We start from the raw sequence: 25,526 nt of genomic DNA, 5'->3' as shown, positions 1-25,526 counted from the left end.
CGGGGAATCTCAGCTCAAATTACAAAGGCTAGCATATGTCCATTCCACATTGAGGGAGGGGCGAACTAAGTACTGAGCTTATACTTGTCAGGCTTCTGAGGAGTGCAAGATGGCACAGCACTGGCATGCAAGACTGGGGAGCTGGGGGGGAGGAAATTGGCTGAAGCCTCTCAATTGATGTTTCATGAATGGCTGGGAAATCATTCATGTCACTGAACTGGGCGTGTCCCTGCCTGTGCATGGCTGTGTAAGTGCAGTGCCTGTCAGAAGCTTGTAGCTTGACATTAGCATCACAGTGTGAGAGACAGCCCAGGCTGGTGGCTTTGGATGGTTCAGCAGTCCCACGGTCCAGGTTGTGCTCCAGGGACCCCGTCACAATGCCTTAAAAAAAGTCTTACATTTATTGGTCCCTAAGAGACTACAAATGAGTTCTCATCTCACGCAGACATCGGCTTAACAAATCCAAAAGAATCTGATATTTTGCAAGATTTTCTTTCCAATAATCAAAACAGCATGAAGGGAGGGTAGAAACAGGCTACCATTTCAGAAAGGATTCCCATGCCATTTGTATTTGCGAATTGCTGGGCTAAGCAAAATGGTTTGGGTGAACCTTGGATTTAAGTTTTGCGTAGTTTTTCCACGTTTACTGAAATGATCACACACACACAAAAAGTCACTACATAAGAACAGTCAGATAACTCACCTCTGCAGCGGTCATGAAGGTAAGGATCCTCTTGGTCTACTTCCTCGTCAGAAATTTTAACTAATAAGAAGGTTAAATAGACATTAGAAGGGAAAGCAGTTTTCCGCTCACAATAAAATGCTATCTACCTGGGAAAAGATTAGGAGGAAGTATTTGTGGATACTTATACCACAGGATAATACCGAAGAATTATTTATTCATTTTATAAACACAAAATAGCTTTTATCTGACAGTTGATTCAAACACACATGCACACAGAGTACACTTGCCAAATGAATGATAGATCATAAGATAATTGAGGATTACACATGAACCAAGATTTTCAAATATGAGTTCCTAACATTAGGCTTCTACGTAAAAGTTTAACCTGATTTTCATTAAATGTGCTGAGCACCCTCAACTTCCACTGACTTCGGTTGCAGCTGAGGGTGCTTAGCAGTTATGACGGCAGTTAGGCTAATCTTATTTATTCATTTAGATTTTATTCTAAAAAGCAACTTCACATCGAAAGGTGCCCAGTCAATTCTCTGGCTGCTCTCGGCGTACATTTTAAAACAGCACAAGAAGAGTTGCAACATAAATCATCCAAAAGTACAAGCATGTCTCCTACCCTGCATCCTACTATGACCTGAAGTTGTGCTCTGCTGTCTCAGCTTAATTTTAGTGCTGGTATAATATACCTTGGTCTTTTTTAGGAACATCGCTAATTGACCCTTCAGTGCCTTCTTGACCCTTGACACAGCAAGCTCTGAACACCTGCCCACACTGGTATCCTATCAGTTGGCTCTGCTCACAGCTCTGTCCTTGAACTTGGGCTGTCTTTCCCAGCAAGCAACAGTAACAGCATTTCTGTCAAAACAAAACAAAAACAGATAGTAAGTGAAATCCTAGCCCTAAAGAAATCAATGAGTTTTGCCACTGAATTCAATGGGGCCAGAATTTCACACAGTGTGTTTACAGAAAATGGTCAGCCAAAGCTTTCAGACCCCGATGTTCAAAAGCCCTGCTGTGCTTAATTAGTTAGATCTCAGAACATTTGTATGGGTCTGGATCAGGCCCTCAAAGAGAAGATGTAAGCCAAACCCAGGCCCTGGATTCAATCCCCACTGTCCTTGATGGGGTGGGATGGGAAGGCAAGAATGGTCCATGTACAACTGTTGTGGTGGGTTCCCCTCCCTCAAATGAGCAGATCCAGATCTCCAGTTCTGAACACCACCAAACTGTGGGACTCCTCAAAACCCTGAATGACTTGAGCTCCACTTCTAATTTAAAACAGATTTTATTTGCCACCGTGAGGATGAGGGGCATTGCTCAGTTTATAAATAAACTGCACACTAGCCTGCCCTCCCAACATCCCCCAAATTCTCACTTAAAAAAATAAAGCACCTGGGCTTAAAATTAACAGACCATAAAGACATGAAAGAAGACACAATTCTGTATAGACCAACCATGATTTAAAAGGTTCCAAAAAGAAAAAAAAATCCCTCATATTAGAGCCTAACATTTTTAACTTTAGTATTAATTACTTGTATTATGGTATCACCCAGATGCCTCAACTGAGATTGGGGCCCCATTCGGCTAAGCACTATACAAGCACATGCTTCCTGTCCCAAAGAGTTTACGGTCTAAACAAACAAGAGACAAAGAGTAAGGGGGAAACAGAGGCACAGAGAGGTAAAGCGATGCAGCGGGTCAGTGGTAGACCCGAGAACAAAGTCTCCTAAGTCTCATCCAGTGTCCTAAATGCTGGTCCACACATCTCTATAGTAATTATTTAAGAATGTCACTTCTTAAGAACCCAGTCCTGAAATGGGATCTGTTAGTGCCCAGTCCTTCTAGGCATGAGGGTCTGCACTGGAAGAACAGGGGCTTCAGAATCCACTGCAGGACAGAACAAAGGTTGATTCTGAACAAACGGCTGTGTTGATTTTGTTATAGCCTGAGTTGAAAAAACATTGCCAAATTGTTCCCTTTTCTCCCCTGCTGCTAGAAAGCTAGGGTGAAATTTGGTTCACTGCAACCAGCGTCTGCCAACTACTGCTGTGAAGTAAAAGGCAGATTAAAAAATTTTTTTAGAAATGACTTTTATAATTGTTTTTCAGCTCAAAAGGAAACAGCCTGCAGCATTTAAAAAAATTAAAAACACAGCTGGAACATAAAATAACTACTCATTATGGAAGTTAATGACCTAAATCCCTTGTGTAGTTTCAAGAAGCCATTTCCAACAAAAAACTGAGAACAGTACATTTCTCCCAACACCTGTGAGATACGTGCCTGCCCGCCTTCTCTACTTACCCATATAAATAATTGTACATATGTTTTCTCTTCTGTTCTGTAATGAAGAATTACTTTAAAGCCTGGAGCAGCACAAGGATAAAATAAAGAGATCAACTTTTCCTTTTCTCCCTCACACTCTTTACCTTTAGAAGAGCAAGCTACTCATAAGCATCCTAACTTGTGCTTCATCTTTTTGTGGAAAATGCCCTGGCCTCATTCTCAACACATCCCACATATTTCCATCTTTTTTTCTGGATAACTTTAGACATAAGGAGATTTCGGATGAGTCTCAGCATTTGTTATAGATTCACTCCATTTAACACCTTGTATCAGAGATGCCAACTTCATGGATGCTTCAGTCCCAGAGCACACAAGAAAAAAAAAAAATAGTGGATGCTCAGCAGCCACCGGCAGGCCCCTACCCCCCACCACCTCCTGCCCGCGGAAGGTCAGCTGTTCAGTGGCAGGCAGGAGGCATTGGGCAGGAGGGGAGGCAAGGAGTGGGGGCAGGAAGAGGTGGAGCAAGGGTGGGGCTGGTTGATGCGTCAGGGGGACATGGTGGCATGTGCCCCAGATGCCGGAGACTGGAAGGGGCGGGGAGTCCAGGAGCGGAAGGGGCGGGACCAGCCCCTTCCGGCCACTGGTCAGCTGCTCTGCAGTGTGGTGGGCTGGCAGCAGGGGGCAGGTTGGCGGGGGGGGACACATGTGACCTCCCCTTTAGATCGTGCCCCCCCCCCCAGTATGGGGAGGCTCCAGTCGTCTATGGCGGGGTGCCCTCAGGGGAGAGGACAGAACAGGGTAGGAAGAGATGGGGTGGGGCTAGGGCCTTGGGGGAAGGGGTGGAGTGGGAGTGGGGCCAGGTACAAAGAAGGGGTGGAGAACCCCCCAGGAAATCAGAAAGTCAGTGCCTGTGCCTTGTATTTTCCTGAAGTATTTGCTTTCGAAGGCATTTAGACCTCTGTCTATATATTTGGTGGATTTCCAGCCTTCACATCCATAAGGTGCAAATTATATTTAAGTTGAAGATTCCTAGTTTAGTCTTTAAATTGTAGATTTTTTATGACCAAATTTCTTGTTTAAGTTGGTGACTGCAGCTGCCACCATGCCAATTCACAACATTATTTCCTTATGGATATTCTCATTGACTTTCACGTCACTGCCAAGTTATGTGAATTGGCTCACCGCTTGCATTCAGAAGTAATTTTTGTGTTGGGAGTTGCTGGGGTTCTCATTAGATTTGTTTCATAATTGATTAATCCCACCTTTCTTGCAATGCTGGGCAATCTTTCAGTTTTTGTTTGCATGTTGGTTGAGCTGTCCCTTAGAAGAGCAATATTATCAGCAAAATCTAAATCTTCCAGTATACTGTTGCTGAACTACGTGATGCCTGTGTTATATCCATCTACACTTTTTCTCATAATGATGTCAATGGCAATCCAAACAGGAGAGGGAAGAGAATGTATCCTTGTTTGATGCCAGTGTTTATGTTAAACCATTTGCTCATGTCTGTGTTAACTGTGCATTCTGCATTTGATGTTATGTTTTTTGCTGGCATTCCTTAAAACTTCAAGATTTCCAGTGTGAAGCATGATGGAGGCTGCCAAGTGCTTTCTTAAAATCTATTAAGTGTTTTTGCCCCATTTGATGCACTCTTCAAAGAGTGTCCTTAGGATGAAAATCTGGTTGACTCCTGATCTTCCAAATCAAAAGCCAGATTGCCTTCCATTAGTTTTGGCTGATCTGCTTCCTTTATTCTGCTTAAGATGATACTGAAGAAGTCTATCATTGAAAGAAGTGTTACACCTCACCAGTTATTGCAATTGCTTCGAATCAATCATAGAAATAATAGAACTCTAAGAAATCCTGCACGATGAAGCAGGATTAGGTACAGCTTGACCATCTAGGTCACCTTGCTTTGGAATTTTGACTTTAATGCCATTTTCCCACTGTTCCGGAGGCTATTCCTGGCCCCATGCTTTGGTGATTTTATTGATAGTCTCATCACAAGCTTTCAACATTTCCCCCATGACTCTGTCTTCACTTGCAAGGTTTCCCATGTTTCAACTTTTTAATGCATCTTTCACTTTGGTTTTAATGTTAGATGTTACAGCGTCTATTTCTTGGTGTTTAAGGTCTTTGTCAAAGTCAATAGTTTCTTGTGGCATTGTTCTGTTTAGCACTCCTTAAAAGTATTCTGCCTATCGCTCTCTTTCTGTTACGAGGGTCTTTCCTTGTTTACCTTAACAGGCACCCAACTGGTCTAAACTTGCTAGTTAGAACCTTGTTGAATTGACAGAAGTGTTTTACTATTATCTCTTTTATCAACCACTTCAACTTCTTTGGTGATGTCATCCATGTATTTCCTCTTGCCCCTTCTTGTGCTGCATTTTACAGCATTATTTTTTGTTTTATACAGAGCTTTTGCTGCTTCTTTTTCAGGAAGAGTTGATGATAGCTTTGGCTTGTTTCCTTTCCTTAGAAGAGCAATTTACACACAAGTATTCTACTTCATGCTTCATCTTTTATGTATATAATTTGACCATATTACAGTAGAATCCCTATTTTACTAACTAATTTTGGATTGAGGAGTTCATAAAATTGAACATCTCAATAGTCTATTACTAGATGCTGTTCATAAGTTAAAGTATGGTGCACTGCCTCACTTTCTTCTTGTCCTTCACACCACTGCAAAGCCATTTCAAATGCACTCAAGGCATCGGAATGTCAAGTTATGACAATTTGTTCTTCATCAATATCATTTTTGTAGTGTGATTCCCTTCCACCCTCCATATCATGAAAAAAATGGTTTATATAACTGCTGGACATTCCTAAAATTAGTATTCATAAAAACCGAGGTTCTCATGTATTTTGTTTGACTGTACTATGGAGAACTGAAAAATGTCATTAAAAAAAGAAAGGAAGACATTTCCAGCAGCAGCTATAACAGGATCTCTAGCTGAGACTAGAAGATAGCTTGCCATTCCAGCTTTAAGTTACTTCAGGATCACTGTTAATTCTAGGAGAAAAATGCTTTAAGATTTAAATGTTGAGACCTTAATTTCAGATATGAACATATTTCCAAACAAAAGTGGTTGGGTGGGGACAAGGAATAACTTCATTATTATTCAGAATGACTCTTTAGCCATATTGCCACTACCATCACGACACCCGTGCACTAACAGAATTATCCAACGTAAAGAACAGAAGTATTGAAGATTAACAATAAATGCAGTACTTCTAGGTCAAATATCATGGTGTCAATTCTTGCTTATTTTGTTTGGTTGGTTTACAATTTTTTTAAATTAACTTAGTGCTGATGGAAGATGCTGGATTGAGGCTGAGATCTTCCACTCAATTAAAGAAGAAGTACAGGTGAAAATAAAAGATGGGTCTTGTGGTTACAGCACAAGACTGGGAGCCTGGAGACCCGGTTCTGCTCCTGGCTCTGCCACATACCTCACTTGTGACTTTGGGCTAGTCATTTATCCTCTCCATGTCTCAGTCCGTCCATCTATCCATCAAATGGAGATAACTCACAGAGGCTAGTGAGGCTAATTTAATTAGTGCTCATAAATCACTCTGGGGTCCTCAAATTCATGGCACTAAATAAGTATCATCATCAGAAGAAGATGATAAGTGCCAGTGCACTTTCCCATACTATTTTGTCCAAGTGCTTCCATCCTATTTTGAAGTAAGCTTGAACATCTATTAGTTTGAAAGTGTAGTTCAGACTCCCTGTCAGTTCAGTTCTTGACCTCTTTGAAGACACTGCCTACAAGGGTGACAACTGTGCCAGAGATTTGTTGTAAGGGGACAACTCCTAGGAACTGGGTTGAGACTACTTCTTCATTTAATGTAGAGTGCCAAATAACTATCCAATTGTAATACTCCCCATCATTGCCTCTAGGTCATTGTTAAGCATGTGATCCAACCTGGATCATATGTGCACCTATGACCTAGAGGTTAAAGGATCTATTATTTTACCTCTAGTCTCATGAACAATCAAGTTATCACACACCTTAATTTTTCATGGAAAGGAGTAAATATAGGAAGACAAACATGCATACCATATACTTGCTTCAAAATTAGAGACGTATGCAGTAATAGCCTGGTAGTCAGAGGTAATGAGCATCCGAAGCCTCCCACTGACTTCAGTGGGAAGTCACATATGCTCGGCACCTTTGAAAATCAGGCCATACATATACATACATTTTCTATTCAGCCCATAGTTACAAGTTTGTAGTTTTAAAATATTTCTTAGTATGACTAGGAATCACCTGATAGTGCTTAGCCAATAAAATCCCTGAATTAACTAAACATTATAATACCTCCTTGTTATTTATATCATTAGTTAAATATAAAGAGTTGAACAGCAAATGCTGCATTAACAATGCTTTTGTAGGTTCCTCCACAAGAGGTCTCATCTGCTGGAGTACACACTTCTGTCAGCAGTCGAAAAATAGATTGGATAAAATAAGAATCCAGTGGAAATTTTCACAACTTCTGAAGATGTGAACAATGAAACAAATTATGTCCAGCAGTTCAGAATAAAAAACTTTATATTTAATAATATAGACAAAAGCTTCTTTAGAAAATGGGAGAATAAGGGCTAAATACTGTTCGTTGGGAAGAGAGAAAGTGCTATGATTTGGGCAGATCTCTGAGCATTTTAAGGACTATCAAAATTTTTACCAGATTCTGCCCTTTAATTTGTGGATCTAGCTTTCGGAGACACTTGCTGATCTGTACTTCTGAGTCTCCTATGCCAGTCAATGCTCAACCAACACGTTTGGAGTTAGATTTGTCTTTGGAGACCGATTTTTCTGCTTGGCTTTAAATAGACTTTTGTTTTTGTACCCATCATTTTCTGAGTAACAAGGTGCTTAACTGTGCTCACAATTATCAACAACTGCAATCCGTGGATGTAAAAACACAGACCAGTGTTTTCAAAATATGCTTCTTTCTCTTCTTTCTAGTTGCATGTTCTGGACTCCAATTAGAGAATAGTAACCCCGGTGATTCTCTTACTGGAAAGATCACCAATTTAGCCCACTAATTGGATTCCTAATTAAGTCTGACTATTTTCTTGGAGAAAAAAATAAAAAGACATTCAGTCCAAAAGGTTTCACATGTTAAAGTCAAGTTTAAACAGGACCAAGCTCAGGAGCAATGAGATAGAAGCCCAGTAAGACACATAATACTTCTCTACCCTGATATAACGCGACCTGATATAACACGAATTCGGATATATCGAGGTAAAGCATCGCTCCGGGGGGGCGGGGGCAGGGCTGTGCACTCCAGTGGATCAAAGCAAGTTCAATATAACACGGTTTCACCTATAACGCGGTAAGATTTTTTGGTTCCCGAGGACAGCGTTATATCGGGGTAGAGGTGTACTAACGTTCCTTTGTCATAATACCGTAGTGCACATCAGGCATACTGTCTGGCTCAACATTCTCTGACTCAAAATGTTTTCCATATAAGAAAGTTAAGAACAGTTTAGCTACACAAGATTGTAAACCTCTCACATGCAGCCGTAATGTATTACACATTGATCTCAATGGGACACTTTGCAGAGTGAGGTACTACTAAACACACGTGAGGGTGGCAGAATCTGGCCTGTAATAATTAGTATCATTCCCTCATGCTGATAAACTCACACATGTGAAACATTGATCTGGTGGTGAGGAACTGTTACTTTAATTGTGTCTTTTTTAACTTGCTTGCAGTGTTGTAAGATATTAGAAAGAAAAGGTGGGTGAGATAATATAGAAGTAATATATTTATTGGTCCAACTTGTGTAGGTGAAAGAGAGATAAGCTTTTCTTCAGGCTGACCTTTTACACAGTCATTTACATGATCATGATCAACTTGATCATTTACATGGCTTTAAAACCTTGCTGTTATTACAGCCGTGTCTCTGGTAGCAACCACTGAAAAACACTTTTCATTACAACCCAGTTTTCATGTGTTCATAATTCTTCAAAACATTTACTCCAGGGCTGAAATTTGTCATGCTTAACCTCTCTCTGAATTTTTTGAACACTTTGAGTAAAACTCCTTCAGCCATTACTGAGTTGTGAACGAAGAAGGGGAGGGGGGAAAGGCATCTTTCACTGTAAAAAACCCTGATTATTTTTTAAAGCAGAACTATGTCAAAAATGGCTGAAGTGTGAAAGGTGACTTAGATGTACGCTGCTTGTTTGGTCAAAAAATTATTTTGATTTCACAAAAAAACATTTGAAGGTTGCACAGTGAGCAAGTTCAGAGTCATTTTGTTAGGTTAGGAGCATTTTAAAAGTGGATATAATGCACATGCAGCTCAGATTTTAAACTTTTTTTAAATTGGTTACGATATGGCTAAGACTTCTGATTGGTTTTAAGCTGCTTCCTCTACTTTAAGGGAGGTAAAAAAACCTGCCTCTCCACAAAAGTGAATGAATGAATAAATAAATAAATAAACAAACAAATCACATGCTCAAGAAACACAATTGGCTAGGAGAATAAAAAGGGGGTAGGAGGGCTCAGCAGAGGATAGTAGGCACTTATGCTGCTGTCATCAGGGGGTGAGGGTGGAGGGCGTCGTTGCACCCCCATGCCATACATGCACTCATGCCCAGTCCAGGAGGTTTATTCTTTTATAACAAGATTTAAAGAGACAAACAAACAAACAAACAGAACACAGTCTTAAATCAATACCTGGCCCCAGGTTTAAGGGCCACCCCCTCAGGGTCTCTGGCTCTCCAGCTCCTGGCAACTTCCTAGCCTCTGCCAGCTCTGCTCCCACCTTGGAGCATCAGCCACAGGCTTCCCTGAGTCCCTGGCCCCCCTTGCTCCAGGGACTCACCAAAGGAGTTAGGTCCACTTCATGTGGCCTTTGCTGCCCAGGGCTCAGCCTGCCTCAGGCCTTAGCCTGCCTCAGGCCTTCCTCCTCCCTAGCTGCCTACTAGCAGCCCTTTATAGGCCCAGGAGTAACCCAGCCCTCTTAAATTAGCTGAATTGGGCTCACTGGCTTTTGGTCCAGGGGAGCTGGGTTCAGTCTATCCACAGGGACCAGCTACCCTGTGACAGCAGCCTAATGAATTTTTAAACTATACTTAAATGTATGTACACATGCTTTGCTACCACAGACTTGGAAGACAAAACAATCTGTAAATACGCCCTTACTTGCAGAAGCCATCAACTGCGCCATAAACACTTCAGTGTAACAAAATACCGACAACCCATGAGGTGCTGTTACTGCCTGCAGTAAGACTTGCATCCCCCTGGCCCCTGATTCCACCTCCCTCAGCTCCTGGATCTCACTTCTTCCCACAGCCAAAGAAAAAACAACAGGGGGGTGGGCAGCTCAGAGAGGCAGCAGAGGCCATGGGGTTGAGGGCATGAGAAAAAGTGGTGACTGGACCCAGAGCAAATCCATGCTGTGAAGCAAGCCAGAGCAGGTGGATAGGGTCACCTCCCACTGCTGAAAACCCTCTATAGAAAACACTTGTAATAATTATAGGAGAGGGTTCATTTTGAAGAAAGAAGCGAACTAGATTGTAAACAGGGTAGTGGCAACTGGTCAATCCAAGGTGTCCAAGATGAGCATTTTCATCCTGGGTACAGAATGATGACGACACTTACTTGTCCTCAAAATCCTGGAGATGCTTCAGTTTAAGAGTAAATCAAACTCATGTTAGCTATCATAAATAACAACCGTGAATAGCAGTTCTGAATTCTCACCTTAGTGAATTTGGCTTCACAAGTGGAAATATCATCATGTGAATCACATTCTTCATGGTCATTGGCAATGTTAATGCCAATGGTACAGTAGTGTTCCTCCAGTTTATTACTGCAGCACTGCTCCTGGACTATGCTGTCAATTGAAATGAAGTGAGACCAAAAGGGAAAAAAAAAAGCCTGCTTAGAACAAAAGGATATACATCAGTAACTGCTGCTAATGATGCAGCAACCAGTATTTGTACTGAGTTTCAGTGGGAAAATGTTTACTTGGAACAAACATCTTAGTTTTTAAAAAAGGAGCTAAAAGGACTCTTTAGGTACAATCAGAACAAATGTCTATGAGATACTGACTAAGCATGTCCATCGGTGGACTATCACATCATGGTGGCCTGCAAAGCTTTTCAAGTTTGTTCACTTTTTCAGCTCTCAGACTCATGGTCCATAAATGCTTTATTTACATGTGTCACAACCCTGTTTATATAATTTCGTAAATCAAAATAGTTCCTTCAACTCCTTCCCATGGATAAAACTGTATAAGGACAAACTTCTCCCTCTCCTGACATCACTGATATTTGCATGCCAAGCACATCCCAAACAGCTTCCTCCCCTTTACACATTGCTACATCATCTTGAAGAATGCTGTTACCTTGTTTAAGTTAAAGCAGTTACATTGCTGCATCCCAGTATAGGGTGGGGAAGAGGGGAGATTTCACAGACTAGGAACAGATCAGTTTACATCAATTAATTAATATATTCACGAGTTGATTGTGATGTTACTATCTCACAGAAGACAAAGTTACATAAGATGCTGAAGACAAAAGAGAGCATCCAAAGGGCAAATTTAGACTGTAAAACTTTTCTTTATTTATATGTAATAGGGGAACTTAAAAACTTATTCTCTTACATAGATGCCAACAAAGGAAAAAAATGAATGGGTGGCAGCCAGCTCCCCCCCACCCCTGCAAGAACCTCCTGTCCACTGGCGGCCCTGCTGATCAACTCCTCCCCCTCTCTCCCAGCACCTCCCTCCCACAGCAATCAGCTATTCTACGGTGTGCAGGAAGCGCTGAGAGGGTGAGGGAGGAGCGGGGACAGGGCACGCTCGGGGGAGGGGGCAGAACTGGGCGGGAAGAGGGGGTGGAGGTGAAGTGGGGGCACGAAGAGGCGGGGCAGAGCCTGGGGTGGAGCAAGGGATTGAGCACCCCCAGGGGCTGGAGGAAGCCGGTGCCTGTGTTCTCTTACATATAAGGGAGTGTAAGAAAAAAAAGTCAGAAAAGCACTGCAGGTCGCCTTTAAAAGGTATTTATTTAGAAATATATTTTTTTCATCCATCAACAAGTCACCTGAGTCCCTTACATCTATTAAAAATCTTAGACTATAACAGATTTACCCTCATTGTTAACTGTAAAAAGCACTCTATTTTTTTTAAATAACTTATTACTAGAATAGGTCAGTAAAATGTTTGCAGGCATAATCTAGAAGCATCTACAATTCTGAAAAGGAATTCAGCAACATCCCGCAACAAAACTTTAAAAAAATAAAAAATAAAAACAAAACAAAAAACACCTGTGTCTACTCTGTTTGAAATTGTGATGATGGGGCTAGTTCATCTAACATATTTTCTGAAGGAGGGTGTTAGCTCCTTGGGCAAATAGCATATATGTGATCCTCTCAATTTAGTACAGCTCTGGGCATACTGATGATACTCAAAGCTGCTGGGCTAAATTCATAAAGAATAAATGTTATTTGTTTATTTTGCTATATAAAGGTCTCATCTTGCAATGCTTACTCAGGCAAAACACCCCTCAGATTTCAAAGTATTATTAGTATACAAATTGGCCAATGTAAATTAATCCGTATTAGTTATTCTCTTGTTTAAAATGTTTCTCTCATCCATTCATTAAGATGTAACTGTCAGCCAATCAGTGACCAGAAACAATACCATGCCATTTAGGTGACTGTAAACTGATGGGCTCACTCACCAGTCCAGGAAAGCGTAAGTGCCATACCCAAATCAGTTTCAGACCCTTGTCTTAGGGCCCAATTTATTGGCTACAGTGCCCAGATGCTTTTCCTCTTCCTTCTCTCAGTCCCCAGAAAGAGGGCAAGCTTTTTTTTAAATCCCCTGCTGAGCAGTGTGACAGGCCCTTAACTCTTTTCTGACCATTTCATCCTGCCACACCGACCAACCACAAAATAGGCCTGATTCAAAGCCCACTGAAGCCAATGGAGTCTTTTCATTGATTTCAATGGGCTTTTGATCAGGCCCAGTAGGAACAGTGAACAGTGAAATTCAATCATTCAGAGTCTGAAAATTGTTTGTTCAAACTACTTGGTGAGTATTTATGAATGACAGCTGCAGAGAAGGATAATCAGGATCAGTTCAAAAACAAATCATTATAAAGGAAGGGCTAAATTCATAACTGGAGCGAGGGGGAGACTGGTAATTCCTTTTCATGCAGCATTTGACTTTGTTCCAACATGAGACAGACTCCCAAATTTCAAAATTATCTGGGAAAGGAGACTATCATTTTCTGCCAAACTCTATTGGGAGGCCCAGCTCTGGGGCAGTCTACTTGGCAGCCTGTCCAGCAGCCCGTGACCCTGAAAGCTCAGGGAGCCTGGGTTCCAGGAAGCCAAGTACTTGGAAGTTAGGAGCCAGGGCCCCCAGAGCTTCCAAACTCCTGGCTGTCTATCAACCTGCCAGGTGGGTGAATGTCTGGTGGAATTTTGTCTAAATTGAATAATCTTCACAAAGTATTTCACAATGAACTGGCAAATTCTGACCAAAAAATGTCAATTTTTTTCCCAACCAATTCTATTCATAACAAGTAGTTCAACTAATTTTAAATGTAACTAGTAGTTAACATTCAACAGAATGGAAATAGTTGAATAAAAATACTATTTGTTAATTATGAGGCAAATTCTCATCCCAAAGCCCAACCAAAGCAGCTGGGCTCAGTGCTGTACAGAAGGCAAGTACCTCCCCCAGGCTGTAAAATTGCCTTTGTAGAGGAGATGTATAGCTATGTCAGAATGAGCCCTTATGCAATGGTGGATGAAGACAACTGGAAAGTCTCCATGGTGCTGAGCCTCTGACTTCAACTTAGTCTGCCTATGTGTCATCCTCTCCCACTTTCTGTGCACTACCACTGAGAGAGAGAGAGAGAGAGAGATCACCTATAGGAGGTCTTCACACTATATAGGAAAGTCAACATATCTTTAGACTTTTGGGACTGAGACTGTCTCTTCCTATGTCTATACAATACCCAGCACCTATGAGCAAAACCTGCAAATACTCCATATTCAGCACTCTTACTGATTCAGTAGCATATGGATGGCTTACAAGATCAGGCCTGAAAAATTAAGATAAATAGTTTTCGTTATTCTTTAGATTAATTGAGCATACTACTTCAATCAACTACCAAAATAGTCACCTCTTCAACTTCATCAGAAATGTTCTATTTTTCAGTAACCACATTGTACAAGAACCTTGTTAAGTTCAATTTATAGTTTTGTTATATATGCTGAAATTTTACTAGGATCCAAACCTTAAATGTGGAAATTCTAAGAGTACATAGCTACAGAATTGACTTTCACTGAGGATATATCAGAGTCACATAAGTGTTCTGATCTCTCATTTATGGTGGATTTTATCACATTTCATCGGTGTATCACCAACTAAACAAATTTATGTTTTAGACTTTTTTTTAAAACTGTATTTTTGAAACAGATATTTCTGAAAAATGAAATAAACTTTTTAATAACTCATTAATAAGAATATAATCAATTGAAGGGTAACATATGTTTAACCTTGAAATCCCTCTTTATCCTTATGCTCACAGACAAATTTGGCTGAAAATGTGAAGTAATTTGGGGAGTAGATTTAGATTAATTTCAGCAATATTTGGAACAGCATATTACACCCAACTCATGAAAGCCCAAACAACTGAAAAATCTTAAATTAGAGACGATCAAAGCACCTTTATTTTATTCTATCTTTTACCGGACATTAGATTAATAGATCTGTGAAGAACCAGAGTCATGTGGTTTTACTTTAAGTTAAAATTTAACCTGCTTACTGATTTTCACAGAACAACTTTATAGTGAAAAACTTGCAGGTTCATTTACTAAACAGCTATACCCCCAGAATCCTTTCATCTTCTTTATTATTCTCCTCAGAGGGAGCACTCTTAAACCAGCATGGATTTTCTAATTACCGCTGGTGAGCTCTTATTTCCTTTCATTTCTTTCCATAAAAGCATTAACATTTAACTCTGGTCGTAAGATAATTTCTTCATTTGGTGCCAGTGTAGTTTAACCCAGAAAAAAAAACCCTCATTACCTTACTCCCCTCTCCCTTGACTTATTAGTGTGCCTTGAAACCACTTTTGTGCTATTTATGTGAAGAATTGGAGGTTTTATCTTTGAGTCAATCATTAAGACTAGAAAGATACTGATTCCACTCAAAGAAGTGCTTTGCAAAGACAAGCTATGTTCTCAAATTAAACAGACTTTTGAAACAAAAACATTGCTCTGGCTTTAGTGCTTCTGTCATCCCTCTTATCAGTTCAAAGATCATTGTGTAACATGCATGATTGTAGAAAGATTGGCATATATGTTGAATAAAAATTATTACAGGTCTTGCTCTGTACATTCATAATGTGAAATGTCTCAGCAATGAGAGTGTAATGAGGTGGAATGGCCTCATTCTGGCACAAAGGGGGTTATAACTCATCATGTTGGGCTCAGCTAACCCTGCCCCTTCCCCCATGCAGGAAGTGTGGTGGCCGGGCAGGAAGCATAAGTGGAGAGCCCTGCAGCTCAGTTGCAGCCAGACCAAGGAAGGATCCAGATGTCCTTCCCAGGGAGCCAAACTGCCAAGAGAACCCATGACTGGCTGTGGCACCCAGTGATGACTCCCCTAAGCCAGCCTGGAGAGAAGGCCAGCCGCTGCCCCAGGAGATGGAGAGACCCAAAGGGAAGTGGAAAGTGTGCCGACAACAATGACAGGAAGTAGCCAAGGGAACCGAGATATTGACTCAGCTGTGTTGCTAAGAGGCAAGGCAGAGACCCCACACTTCCCCGACAACCTTGTTAAGGGATCACCCGTCACTTCTAGGGCCCTGAGCTGGGACATCAGGGCACAGGGTGGGCTTGGGCCCCCCTACCCTGCACTCACGGCTGGATGAGCCACAGACTGCTTGTGTGTTCAGCCCTAACCGAGAAGGCCTGACCCATTAACCGCTTATTTGCTTAGCCCTCAGGCAGGAGGCCTGAGCCACAGATGGCTTTCAGCTTTTAGTCTAAAGCCAGAAGGCCTGATCCACTGACTGTTCGTCTGCTCTGCACCACACCCCACCCCTAATCAAGGAGAGTTCCTAATCATGAGTTCCATGAGAGGGGCACAGAGGAAAAGTTAAAACATGAAACATCTCCAAAAATGACCCCAAACTTTCTAAACAGAAAAGTGTCACAACTTTAAAGTATGACATGTCAGACCCTTCCAGTACTAGAATGATATAAAATGATAAAGTCATATATAAAATAGTTAGGCAGCTGGTGTACTGTGACCACTACCAATCATGCTGACTTCTTTGTGTTTCACTGTTCCCTTGTGTTCTTCAGTCTGTATCTACCTGTTGTCTCTTGTCTTATATTGTAAGCTCTTTGGGGCAGGGACTGTCTTTTTGTTCTGTGTTTGTACAGCACCTAGCACAATAGGGTCCTGGTCTGTGACTGGCATTCCTAGGTGCTATCATAATACAAATAAATAATAGTATTAGTTCCCAATTCTAGCTCCAAAGGGGCATTATATTCTGTTATCTAAAGTAATGAGGGTTTTTTTAATTCACAAACTATTATTGGTCCAGAACTGAATCTCACCTCTAATGCCCTTTGGGCAGGAAGGAGGAGACATTTCTTGGACAGGCCAATTTTCAAAAATAAATGGCACCTGTGTGAAGCTAGTGTGGGTTTGAAATGTTAGAAAATGTCCTGGGGAAAAGGATCAGTGGGCAGAAGGAAGGTGGTCAAAAAGTCTGCTCACCCAAACTCTGGACCTATTATCTGTTTGTACTGTCGGCACGTGTAGAGATTTTGTCCAAAACTTTTTTCCCCCCTCCACCAAACAAATGCAGATTGGGTTGACCAAATCAAGTTGCAAATTCATGTCAAATTCGCCAAATTGTTTTAGTAAATTAAAAAAAAATCTTTATAAAAATTCCAAAAATATTGAAACATTAGATCATTTTGATATTGTCTGCCTGAAACATTTTGATGTTTTGATTCAACACACATTTTTTGTTCTGAAAATTCATTTAAATTTTATTTTAAAACATTAGATATTTGTTAGAAAGCTCAAAAACTAAACAAAACATATTGTTTCAGGTTGAACAAAATGTTTTGCTCTAAGCTAAACAATTTTTTGTTTTGTTTTTGGAATGACCTGATAAAAAAAAAGTTATTTGCACAGCTCTAGTCACAGGGGACATATGTAAAAATCTTGTTGCTTTGGGAAGTATTATGACACAGTGAAATGTAGTAGTTTGTGGGGGAAATGGTGGCATCAGGGTATGCAGGAGACTTGGAACATCCTGACTACAATTGGGCAGCAGAGGCCAAATAGGTCACCTGCATCCATGGGGATTCCAAATCTATTCTGAGATATAAATCTTCTACAAGTAGGGAGCTCAGACAGACCAGCTCTGAGGTAAGGTGGCCTACTGGCTGCCCAGGCTAGTTTTTGTGGAGCAAGACTGAGTAACTTTTCAATCTAACCTTGGCTCCAGCTCATGAAATGTGCTCAGACCCATGGAAAAGGAGTTACTATGGCTGGCAAGTCCTCTGGCAACCAGAGGTATCTTTTGGAGTTAGATCCCAAAAGGGGTTGCATAGACTAGCAATGAATCCAGAGAGCATTCCCTGGGGCTGGCTCTAGGAAGATACATAACAGGCTGGCAGAGTTTGCATGGAATATCTCCCTCCATCTCCTATTAGTAAGTGTTGGCCTGCTGCAAAAGGGTTAAGATGATTCTGCTGCCACACCCAGATTCAGATAAAGGGAGATGGGAGCAGAAAAAGAGAGGACACCTAGGGTGTGGGCTGAGCAGTCCTAAGGCAGGAACCCCAGGAGTAGTCCATCTAGGAGGAGGACTGATCTTGAGCCTTTGTTATATTGTTATTAGTTTCTTTGTTAATCAAGCCAAAGCCCAGGAAGGGGATACTAAAAACAATATACAGAATAAAATAGATTGGGAAAGGCACCTGCTCACATCCAGGCTTTTCAATATTAAAGAGTCCTTGTAGCATAGTTCTACTTTGTGACTGTAAAAGTGGCAGATTGAGTCCATTGTTATGTTGTCTCTATGACTTCCTGATCAAATCTGCTCGCTTTACAAGGTGTTTTATTCTCGTCTAACTGCTTGCCCTGCAGGCTCAGCCTGTCATTTGGAAGTCAAGCGGAGTTCCTTCTGGTAGGAAAAGAGCTCAGTTGTCATTAAGTCACATAACTTATGGCCAGTTTTTCAAAAGTGCTCAACACCCAGCAGCTCCAACTGTGAAATGTATTTAGGTGCCTAAATAGGAGCTGAGCTCTTTTGAAAATCTGGTGCCATTTTGTGGGTCCTGAACCATTCTGAAAATTTCTTTCTAAATTCTATCCCCATTTAGTCGTAAGCTAAACCACCGGGCCTGATTTTGCTCTCACTCACACCTGTGGATATCAGGAGTAACTGCATTGAAGTCAGTAGACTTACACTGGTATAAATGAGAGGAGAATTAGGCTCCCTGACTTCACATTTTGGCCCCAATTATATCTGTGTAACACCACTGTTTAGAATAGGGTTGCACAGATGTAATGAAGAACAGACTTTGGCCCTTGACATTTTGCTTATGAAGTGACATCAGAAAACAATCCAGCTGAGGGTTTTGCTGCTGTATTAGTGATGGAGTGATGACTGGGATAAAAAGTAGTAATAAATAAATAAATAAATATTGCCAAAACAATACACAGGTAAGGATGCCATTTTTACATAGTGACTTTTCAGTACGACTGCACTTTAAAAGTTAGTGCATTGTTTATTGAGACTGCAATATACAGTGTCTGTTTATCATAATACAGTATTTTAGATGCTTAGACTCTTTCTGTATGTACACAAGTCAGATATATTTATAGTTAAGTACACTTTTAACCTTTCCTATGAAGTTTTAAGGGTCTCTGTCTAAAATTACAATATTCAAAAAATAAATTACTATTCATGAGAATCTCAGCTCACATTAATCAAATGATCCTTAAATCAGAAATACCCTTGCTTCCAAGTTGTTCAATAAACTTGGTTTCCTGTTTTTCCTGTCTTTGTTTTGTCTATAATTCTTTTCACTCTTCAAGTATTTCCTAAATTGGGATTTAAGTCCTATCTGTCAATTCTTGTGCGCAAGAGACTGCTTTCTATGCCAATATAAATGCAAAAAAAGTCAGAAACAACAGACAGACATGACTGCAAAAGACATTCTTTCCATAACAAAGATTAATCCAACACTTCTACAATTACATAAGGTTAAAGCACTACGCAATTCATTTGAAACGAGAGAAGAGGACAGGGTGATGTGCTTTAAATGGAGAAATATAAAATCTTCTTAGAAGCTGCCTTTCAAACTACCAACCCTATTATTGTCAGAGCCACAATTTAAGTGTTACAAATTGGTTTAATGGCAAAACTAACATAAAATATTGGTGCCAAAGAAAATATAACGCCTCTAATATCTACAAGGATTAGTATAAACACTATATACGTTAAATGTTGATAGTATTTTTAAAGTTCAGTGCTTCATTCTTTGGATCACATAATAGGAAATAGTGCTCTCTTAATATCAATGGAATTGGCAGATCTGTTCATCCTTACACTCAAAGGCTATTTTTATACATACAAAACCATAGCCAAAACAAGTCAGACCTTCTTATTCCCAGAAATTTTAGCTTTTCTTATACTATTATTAGTACCCTCTTACTTATGCATATAACCAAATATAGAACTAAATAGGAAATACAGAAGTCTCCTTGCTCTGACTACACTGGAGAAATTGGGTAAAAGACACTAATTTTATATATTGGCTACTGTCCCTGGCTGACTGGTATCCAAGAATTTCTATTGTCATTGGGCCAGATCCTCAGCTGGCATAAATCAATATAGCTACATTGAAGCCAATGAAGCAACACCAGTTTACATCAGCTGAGGCTCTGGCACATATATGTTTCATTATTTAAAAGATATTAACAAAAATCTTACTCAAAAAATTGCCATGAAACTAAAAGCTTGATGCTCAGATCAAGATGGATTGCTGCATACTAGGAGCTTTAAGTTTTCTTCTTCTCTATGAATCGTGGCTTCATACTGAAAATGAGACTAGCTGTGGGCTGCATAGAAGAACTCCGTGGGCCATAAACGGACAGAGTCTGCCCTTACCTGCTGTAGGGCTTTGCTTCACAAATAGTTCCTACCTGAAGAGAACTATGCTACTTAACATGAATAATGGCAATAGCAACTGGCTCAAAGAGTTTAATGAGGTTGTGCATGACACATCAAGAACAGACCGTGCAGGTGCTGAATGCCCATCTCTTACTTTCTCTCTGGTCGGGACATGGTTCAGGCTGTCTACCTACATTTGCTATTCTTTTTGTAAAAGTGAACACATTCATAGTAGCATCCTCCAGTTAATTGTACTAGGACTGGAATGGCCATATTTGCTGTGAGAAAGTGAACAGTGAGTTTAAATGGTATCAGCAAACCAGAGTGCAGGAATTTGCATACTGTAGTTACAGAAGACTACCATAATGTGATTAACTGCACATATCCATGTTCTCTGATTAGCTGAGTCCATTCCATTTTAGCAAAGTGTTAAAATATACTTCTTGTATACCAATACAGCCACAAAATTTTCTCCATAATATAAGATACAATTCCAGAACAAGCTGTACATCAAGAATTCTGCAAACTTCCCAGTCTCCTGTTGACATACAGATTTCAGTCTACCTAGACATTTGCCCCACTCTCTCCATCGCCAGTCTTTGTGCACCTCACAAACTCTCCAGGCACAGAGATAAGTAACTAGCAAAAATCTGGTACAGCCAGGAACTGAACCCAAGTTTTTCTGAGTCCTAATCCAGTGTTTTAACAACAAGAGCTCTTTCCTGGTTTGCCTTTAATCTCACTATGACAGCTGCTAGAATTGTTGATTTTTTACCCAAAAATGTTTTCCATAGGAAAATGAAGTTTCAGTGAAATCAGCATTTTCCCTATTTTTGGCTTTCTGACAGGAAAATTCAAAACAATTTTTTTAAATTTCAATTTTAAATGTCATTTCCCCCTTGGTCTTTGGAAGCCAAAGAATTTAAATTTTCCATTTAAAGTTTCTGGATCATCAGAGGTTTGTTTCTCTTTTTCCTCCCTTTAAAAAAACAAAAACAAAAAAACCTCTGTTCCCTCCTCCTCTCCCCACTTATTTTTTTATTTTTTTATGCACTGGAAAAGGGGGGGGGCTTAAAATGTGAGAAAGTCTGTGTGTGGGAACCTTATTTCCACTTTTTTTAATATTTTCCAATTGGAAAAAGTTGGAATACTATAAGGAAATGTTTAAAAGTAGGTTTTTGAAATATTATTTCAAAGCTAATTGAAAATTCCCTTGGAAACCAAAACTTTATGGTCAAATCTTTCAAAAGCAATTTTTCATTTTCCAACTAGCTCTAATGATGGTCATCATCATTTTTCACAATCAACATTAAGTAATAACATACCTGCATTCTTTGGATTCAGAAATAAATGGCAGAGAACTGCAATGTCTTTTTTGACTTGCCCATTCATTACCACTCTTGCAGCATTTTTCCACTGAATTTTCTATAGAAATGAACAAACAAAAAAATCAGAATATTTCATAGGACCTTAACAAACAGTGTCGAGTCTGCTAATAATTACTACAGTTGACAACCAATTACTTTTTCCCTGTGCACCCTGGCTAAGGTTGAAATGACACACTTATGCAGTAGATAGGGATGCCCAAGTGAGGGGTTGTATTTTAATTATATTTAACATGTTTATTATGGTAGTGCCAACCAAGAGTGGGGCCTCATTGTGCTAGGTGCTGAACAGACAGAGTTGTAGATGGTTTCTGCCACAAAGAGCTGACCATCTAACTAGACAAGACAGGCACAGGGTAGGGGAAGGAGGAGAACACACAACCTGAGTGGACAATGTGATGGTAGCAAATGTCATGTTAGTTCCATGATTATTTGGGGATGGGGGAGTGAAGGGGACAGGATAGGTGGGAAGAGGCTAAGAGGGGCAACTGTGAAATGAAGCTGAGGTGAAGAGAATGTGAGGAAGGGTAAGGATTGGAGCCAATTAACACAGGGCAGAAAAACTCCAGTCAAAATTGAAAAAAAGTTCTCTGAATGTCCAGAGATCCATTGCTTCCGCTTTGGTTGCTTTTGCCTCCTACCACCTGGAGTCTCTTGCTGGCTCCTCTCTGCAGCCCACATGGTAGGATATATTAGCAACTTGTCCTGAGCCCAACTGCTGCACCTAATTATCCTTAAGCGGAGCAGACTGTAGATACCCTTATCCTTTAATATGAAGATGTAGGACAGGGACTCAGCTCCCAGCATGCAATAGTCCATTTCCCACCAAGATCAAGATGGAGCACTGAATACTGGAAGGAACCGTCCTCTCCCTGAATTGCACTCTTTAATGTTGAAGATGAGGGCAGCCATGAGCCACACTGTATAACACAGAGGAAGCATATGACATTCCTCCTCAACAATATAAGGACGATATTAATTATAAGTGAATTTATGTAACTTCCTTACTTCCTGAACATCTAAAATGTTGATTCTTTAAGAGTGTCTACAATCAACTATATACGCAGAACTATCTTCAGAGAAAGCTAGAGGCAAATTTATAAAACATTTTGGCCACTCAATAAATAAATAAATAAATATACAGTTGATATAAATCAGAGGGAAACTGATAAAAAATAAAAACAAATCAAGCTAATGGAGATGGTTATTTAATTTTAATAGTATTTGTGCAGAATTACCTGATTTAGCAAACCTAAATACTGTTAATGAGTCGACAAGGGTCACAGGTCTGTTTCATGTGCAAAGGTTCACCACACAGCAGGTATGTTAGAACTCGGACTAAAGCAAGAGTCACATTTTCTTATTATTAGAGTCCAGTCACTGAACAGTTCACTGTACATGCTCCAGGCAGAAATACACACTCTGGAGGAAGAGGCTTGTGATTAGAGCTATTTCTAATGTAAAGTTCCTGTTAATTTATCTTTGTTTTATACAGGTCTGGTTGTTGATTTTTTAAAATTATATAATAAATAAGATATTTTCATTCCTGGATCATGCAGTGATTTACAAAGGAAGGCAAATATCACCCCCATTTTATAGATGGAGAATCTGTGGTGCAGAAGGATGAAGTGATTGCTCAAAGTCACACCTTGCATCAGTGGCAGAATAGGAAATAGAACCCATGTCACCTGATTCCTAGCCCAGTGTTCTGGCTACTGGACCATATTGACTCCCCATATAATTGTCTCCTGGAAGTGACCATTTTCTTCTCCTCCTGTAATGCACCAAGTACATCTGGTGCTATACACAACTCAAAAACAATGGGTGAAATTCTGGCCCCATTGATGTCACTGGTAAAATTATCACTGATTTCAGTAGGTCCAGGATTTCATGCAACTATCTGAAAGACAGATATGGCTTACAGTACTACAAAGAAAATCAAAGATTTTTCTAGTAAAGATCTGCCTGTGATGGGAGACATGGAAGTAATATATGGAGTCTGGTCTCCTGCCTGGGTGTGAGTGACCCATGTATATGAAGTCTGGTGCTCTTCTCCGGCAAATGCACTGTTAGCAAACACTGAGTGCTTCAGGCTTAATGAAATTTGTTATGAATGACCACATTTTACTGCTGATGTTTGCAATTAATTTTACCCAGATTGAAAAATGATTCACGTGAAGTGCAGAGCTGGCCCTAGGTTTTGCAGGGATCTGTACAAAGTAACATCAGGGCCCTCAGCCACGTTCCTCCTGAAAAGGACAACCCTTGCCCGTGGCCACCGCTTCTCTCTCTGGCCATACACCCCTACTCCAACCAAGTAACTAGAGAATTTAAAACAGGCCCAGCAATGCCATTTAAAATGCAGACATATGTCCACACAGGGGAGATCTAGACTGAGGCGGGAAAACTGCAGTTCACACTACGGTTCATATCATCCAAAGAACCTGCCACAGCCCTCTTGAGAAGAAAGGGAAGTTAAAAAACAAGCAATACAAAAAAGCCTACCTTGAGGCCATTCTTCTAAAACATAATGGAATAATAAAATGTGGAGAAACATTTTTGGTGGTTTTGCTTTGCTGTTTGCCTTTACAATTGGCATTTATAGACAAGTCTACTTTTGCAATATTCCAGAATCTGTTTGCATCTGATTTACTCTCCTGAAGTGAAATCCTGGCCCCACTGAAGTCAATGAGAGCTTGTCAGTGATTTCAATGAGGGTTCTGTCCAGGGGCCAGGATTTCAATCCTGTACTTTGGCACCAAGAGGTTCTAATAACTACCTAGAAAACAGTGGGGGTGAGGGAGATGGGGAAGAAAAGAAAAAAGATGGATGTAGAATATGTGTTGGTTTTTCCAAACATACTGAGACTGAATTTCTTCTTCCCTCTCTCCTCCACGGATGTTATGGTGTGCTAGACAAAGGCCTGGTCTACACTGGGGGGGGGGGGGGAAAAGATCTAAAATACGCAACTTCAGCTACAAGAATAGCGTAGCTGAAGTCAACATATCTTAGATCGACTTAGACTGACTTACTTTGTGTCCTCGCGGCGCGGGATCGACGGCCGCTGCTCCCCCGTCGACTCCGCTTCCGCCCTGGTGGAGCTCCGGAGTCGACAGGGAGCACGTTCGGGGATCGATGTATCGCATCTAGACGAGTCGCAATACATCAATCCCCAATAGATCGATCACTAGTGTAGACATACCCAAAGAAAGTTTTACCCAAGCAGTGGAAGAAATGGCTTCAAAAGATGTCGACATCTTTCTACTTCTCAATTAAAAACAAAAGATTGATTTCTCCTTTCTAAAATTGAGAGGTATTATGATTAACGGGCTTTGTGAGATGCTATTATGCAATCATCTGTTATCAGTCCTGCTGATGTGGATTAAGGCCATGATCCAAAGCCCACTAAAGTCAATGGTGATCTTAAAATTGACTTCAATGGGCTGTGGATCAGGCGCAAACAGCCGTTTTTAGTTAGAGGGAGTAACTATGTTTTGTGTTATGTAGAGATTAAGTAACATTGTAAAAATTGTTTAGGCAAGAATCTTGTTGAAGTGAGAGATAAGGAATGAGTGATTTAAGGTTTTGTTATTCTATGGCTGCCATGTTAAAAAAATTGGATGGAAACATTCTGTGGATTGGTTAAAGTTCACGGGATACCAGATCAGGATTCAAGTAACTAGTAAGCATATGGGCTAGGAAGTGCCAGTGAGGTTTATAAAGCAGGAGCATAACATGGATTATATTTTATTTATGTTCCAATGATATAGGAATGGTTCTTTCTGTGGAGAAAAATTTTACTTTGGCTGCCTCTTAACTGCAACTTTTACATCCCTCTCCATTTCAAGTTATGTCTGCCCCACAGTAAATTTGATGTCCAATTCTCATAACTATTCTGCCAAGGAATGGGATGTGAAAATACACCATGAACCTGAATTTGAAATCTTGTCGGTGATAAGAGTCTGGACT

The 25,526-nt window shown here is 40.4% G+C and overlaps 1 protein-coding gene across 1 annotated transcript in view; it reads right to left on the bottom strand.

Moving 5' to 3' along the window:
* FBLN1 (fibulin 1) overlaps window positions 1-22,238 on the bottom strand; it is a 97,660-nt gene extending 75,422 nt beyond the window's left edge. Inside the window, exons 1-5 of the mRNA XM_026652210.1 lie at window positions 22,199-22,238; window positions 21,498-21,597; window positions 10,706-10,838; window positions 1,384-1,552; window positions 704-763 (exon numbers count right to left, since the gene is read on the bottom strand). Of these exons, the coding sequence (XP_026507995.1) occupies window positions 704-763; window positions 1,384-1,552; window positions 10,706-10,838; window positions 21,498-21,597; window positions 22,199-22,238 (502 nt within the window). The remainder of the gene's footprint in view (window positions 1-703; window positions 764-1,383; window positions 1,553-10,705; window positions 10,839-21,497; window positions 21,598-22,198) is intronic.
* Window positions 22,239-25,526: the final 3,288 nt, after the last annotated feature.

This window comes from Terrapene carolina, unplaced genomic scaffold (assembly GCF_002925995.2).
Source record: "Terrapene carolina triunguis isolate 2854851 unplaced genomic scaffold, T_m_triunguis-2.0 Scaffold112, whole genome shotgun sequence".
Classification (NCBI taxonomy): domain Eukaryota; kingdom Metazoa; phylum Chordata; order Testudines; family Emydidae; genus Terrapene; species Terrapene triunguis.
This window is presented reverse-complemented; position numbering and strand designations above follow the sequence as displayed.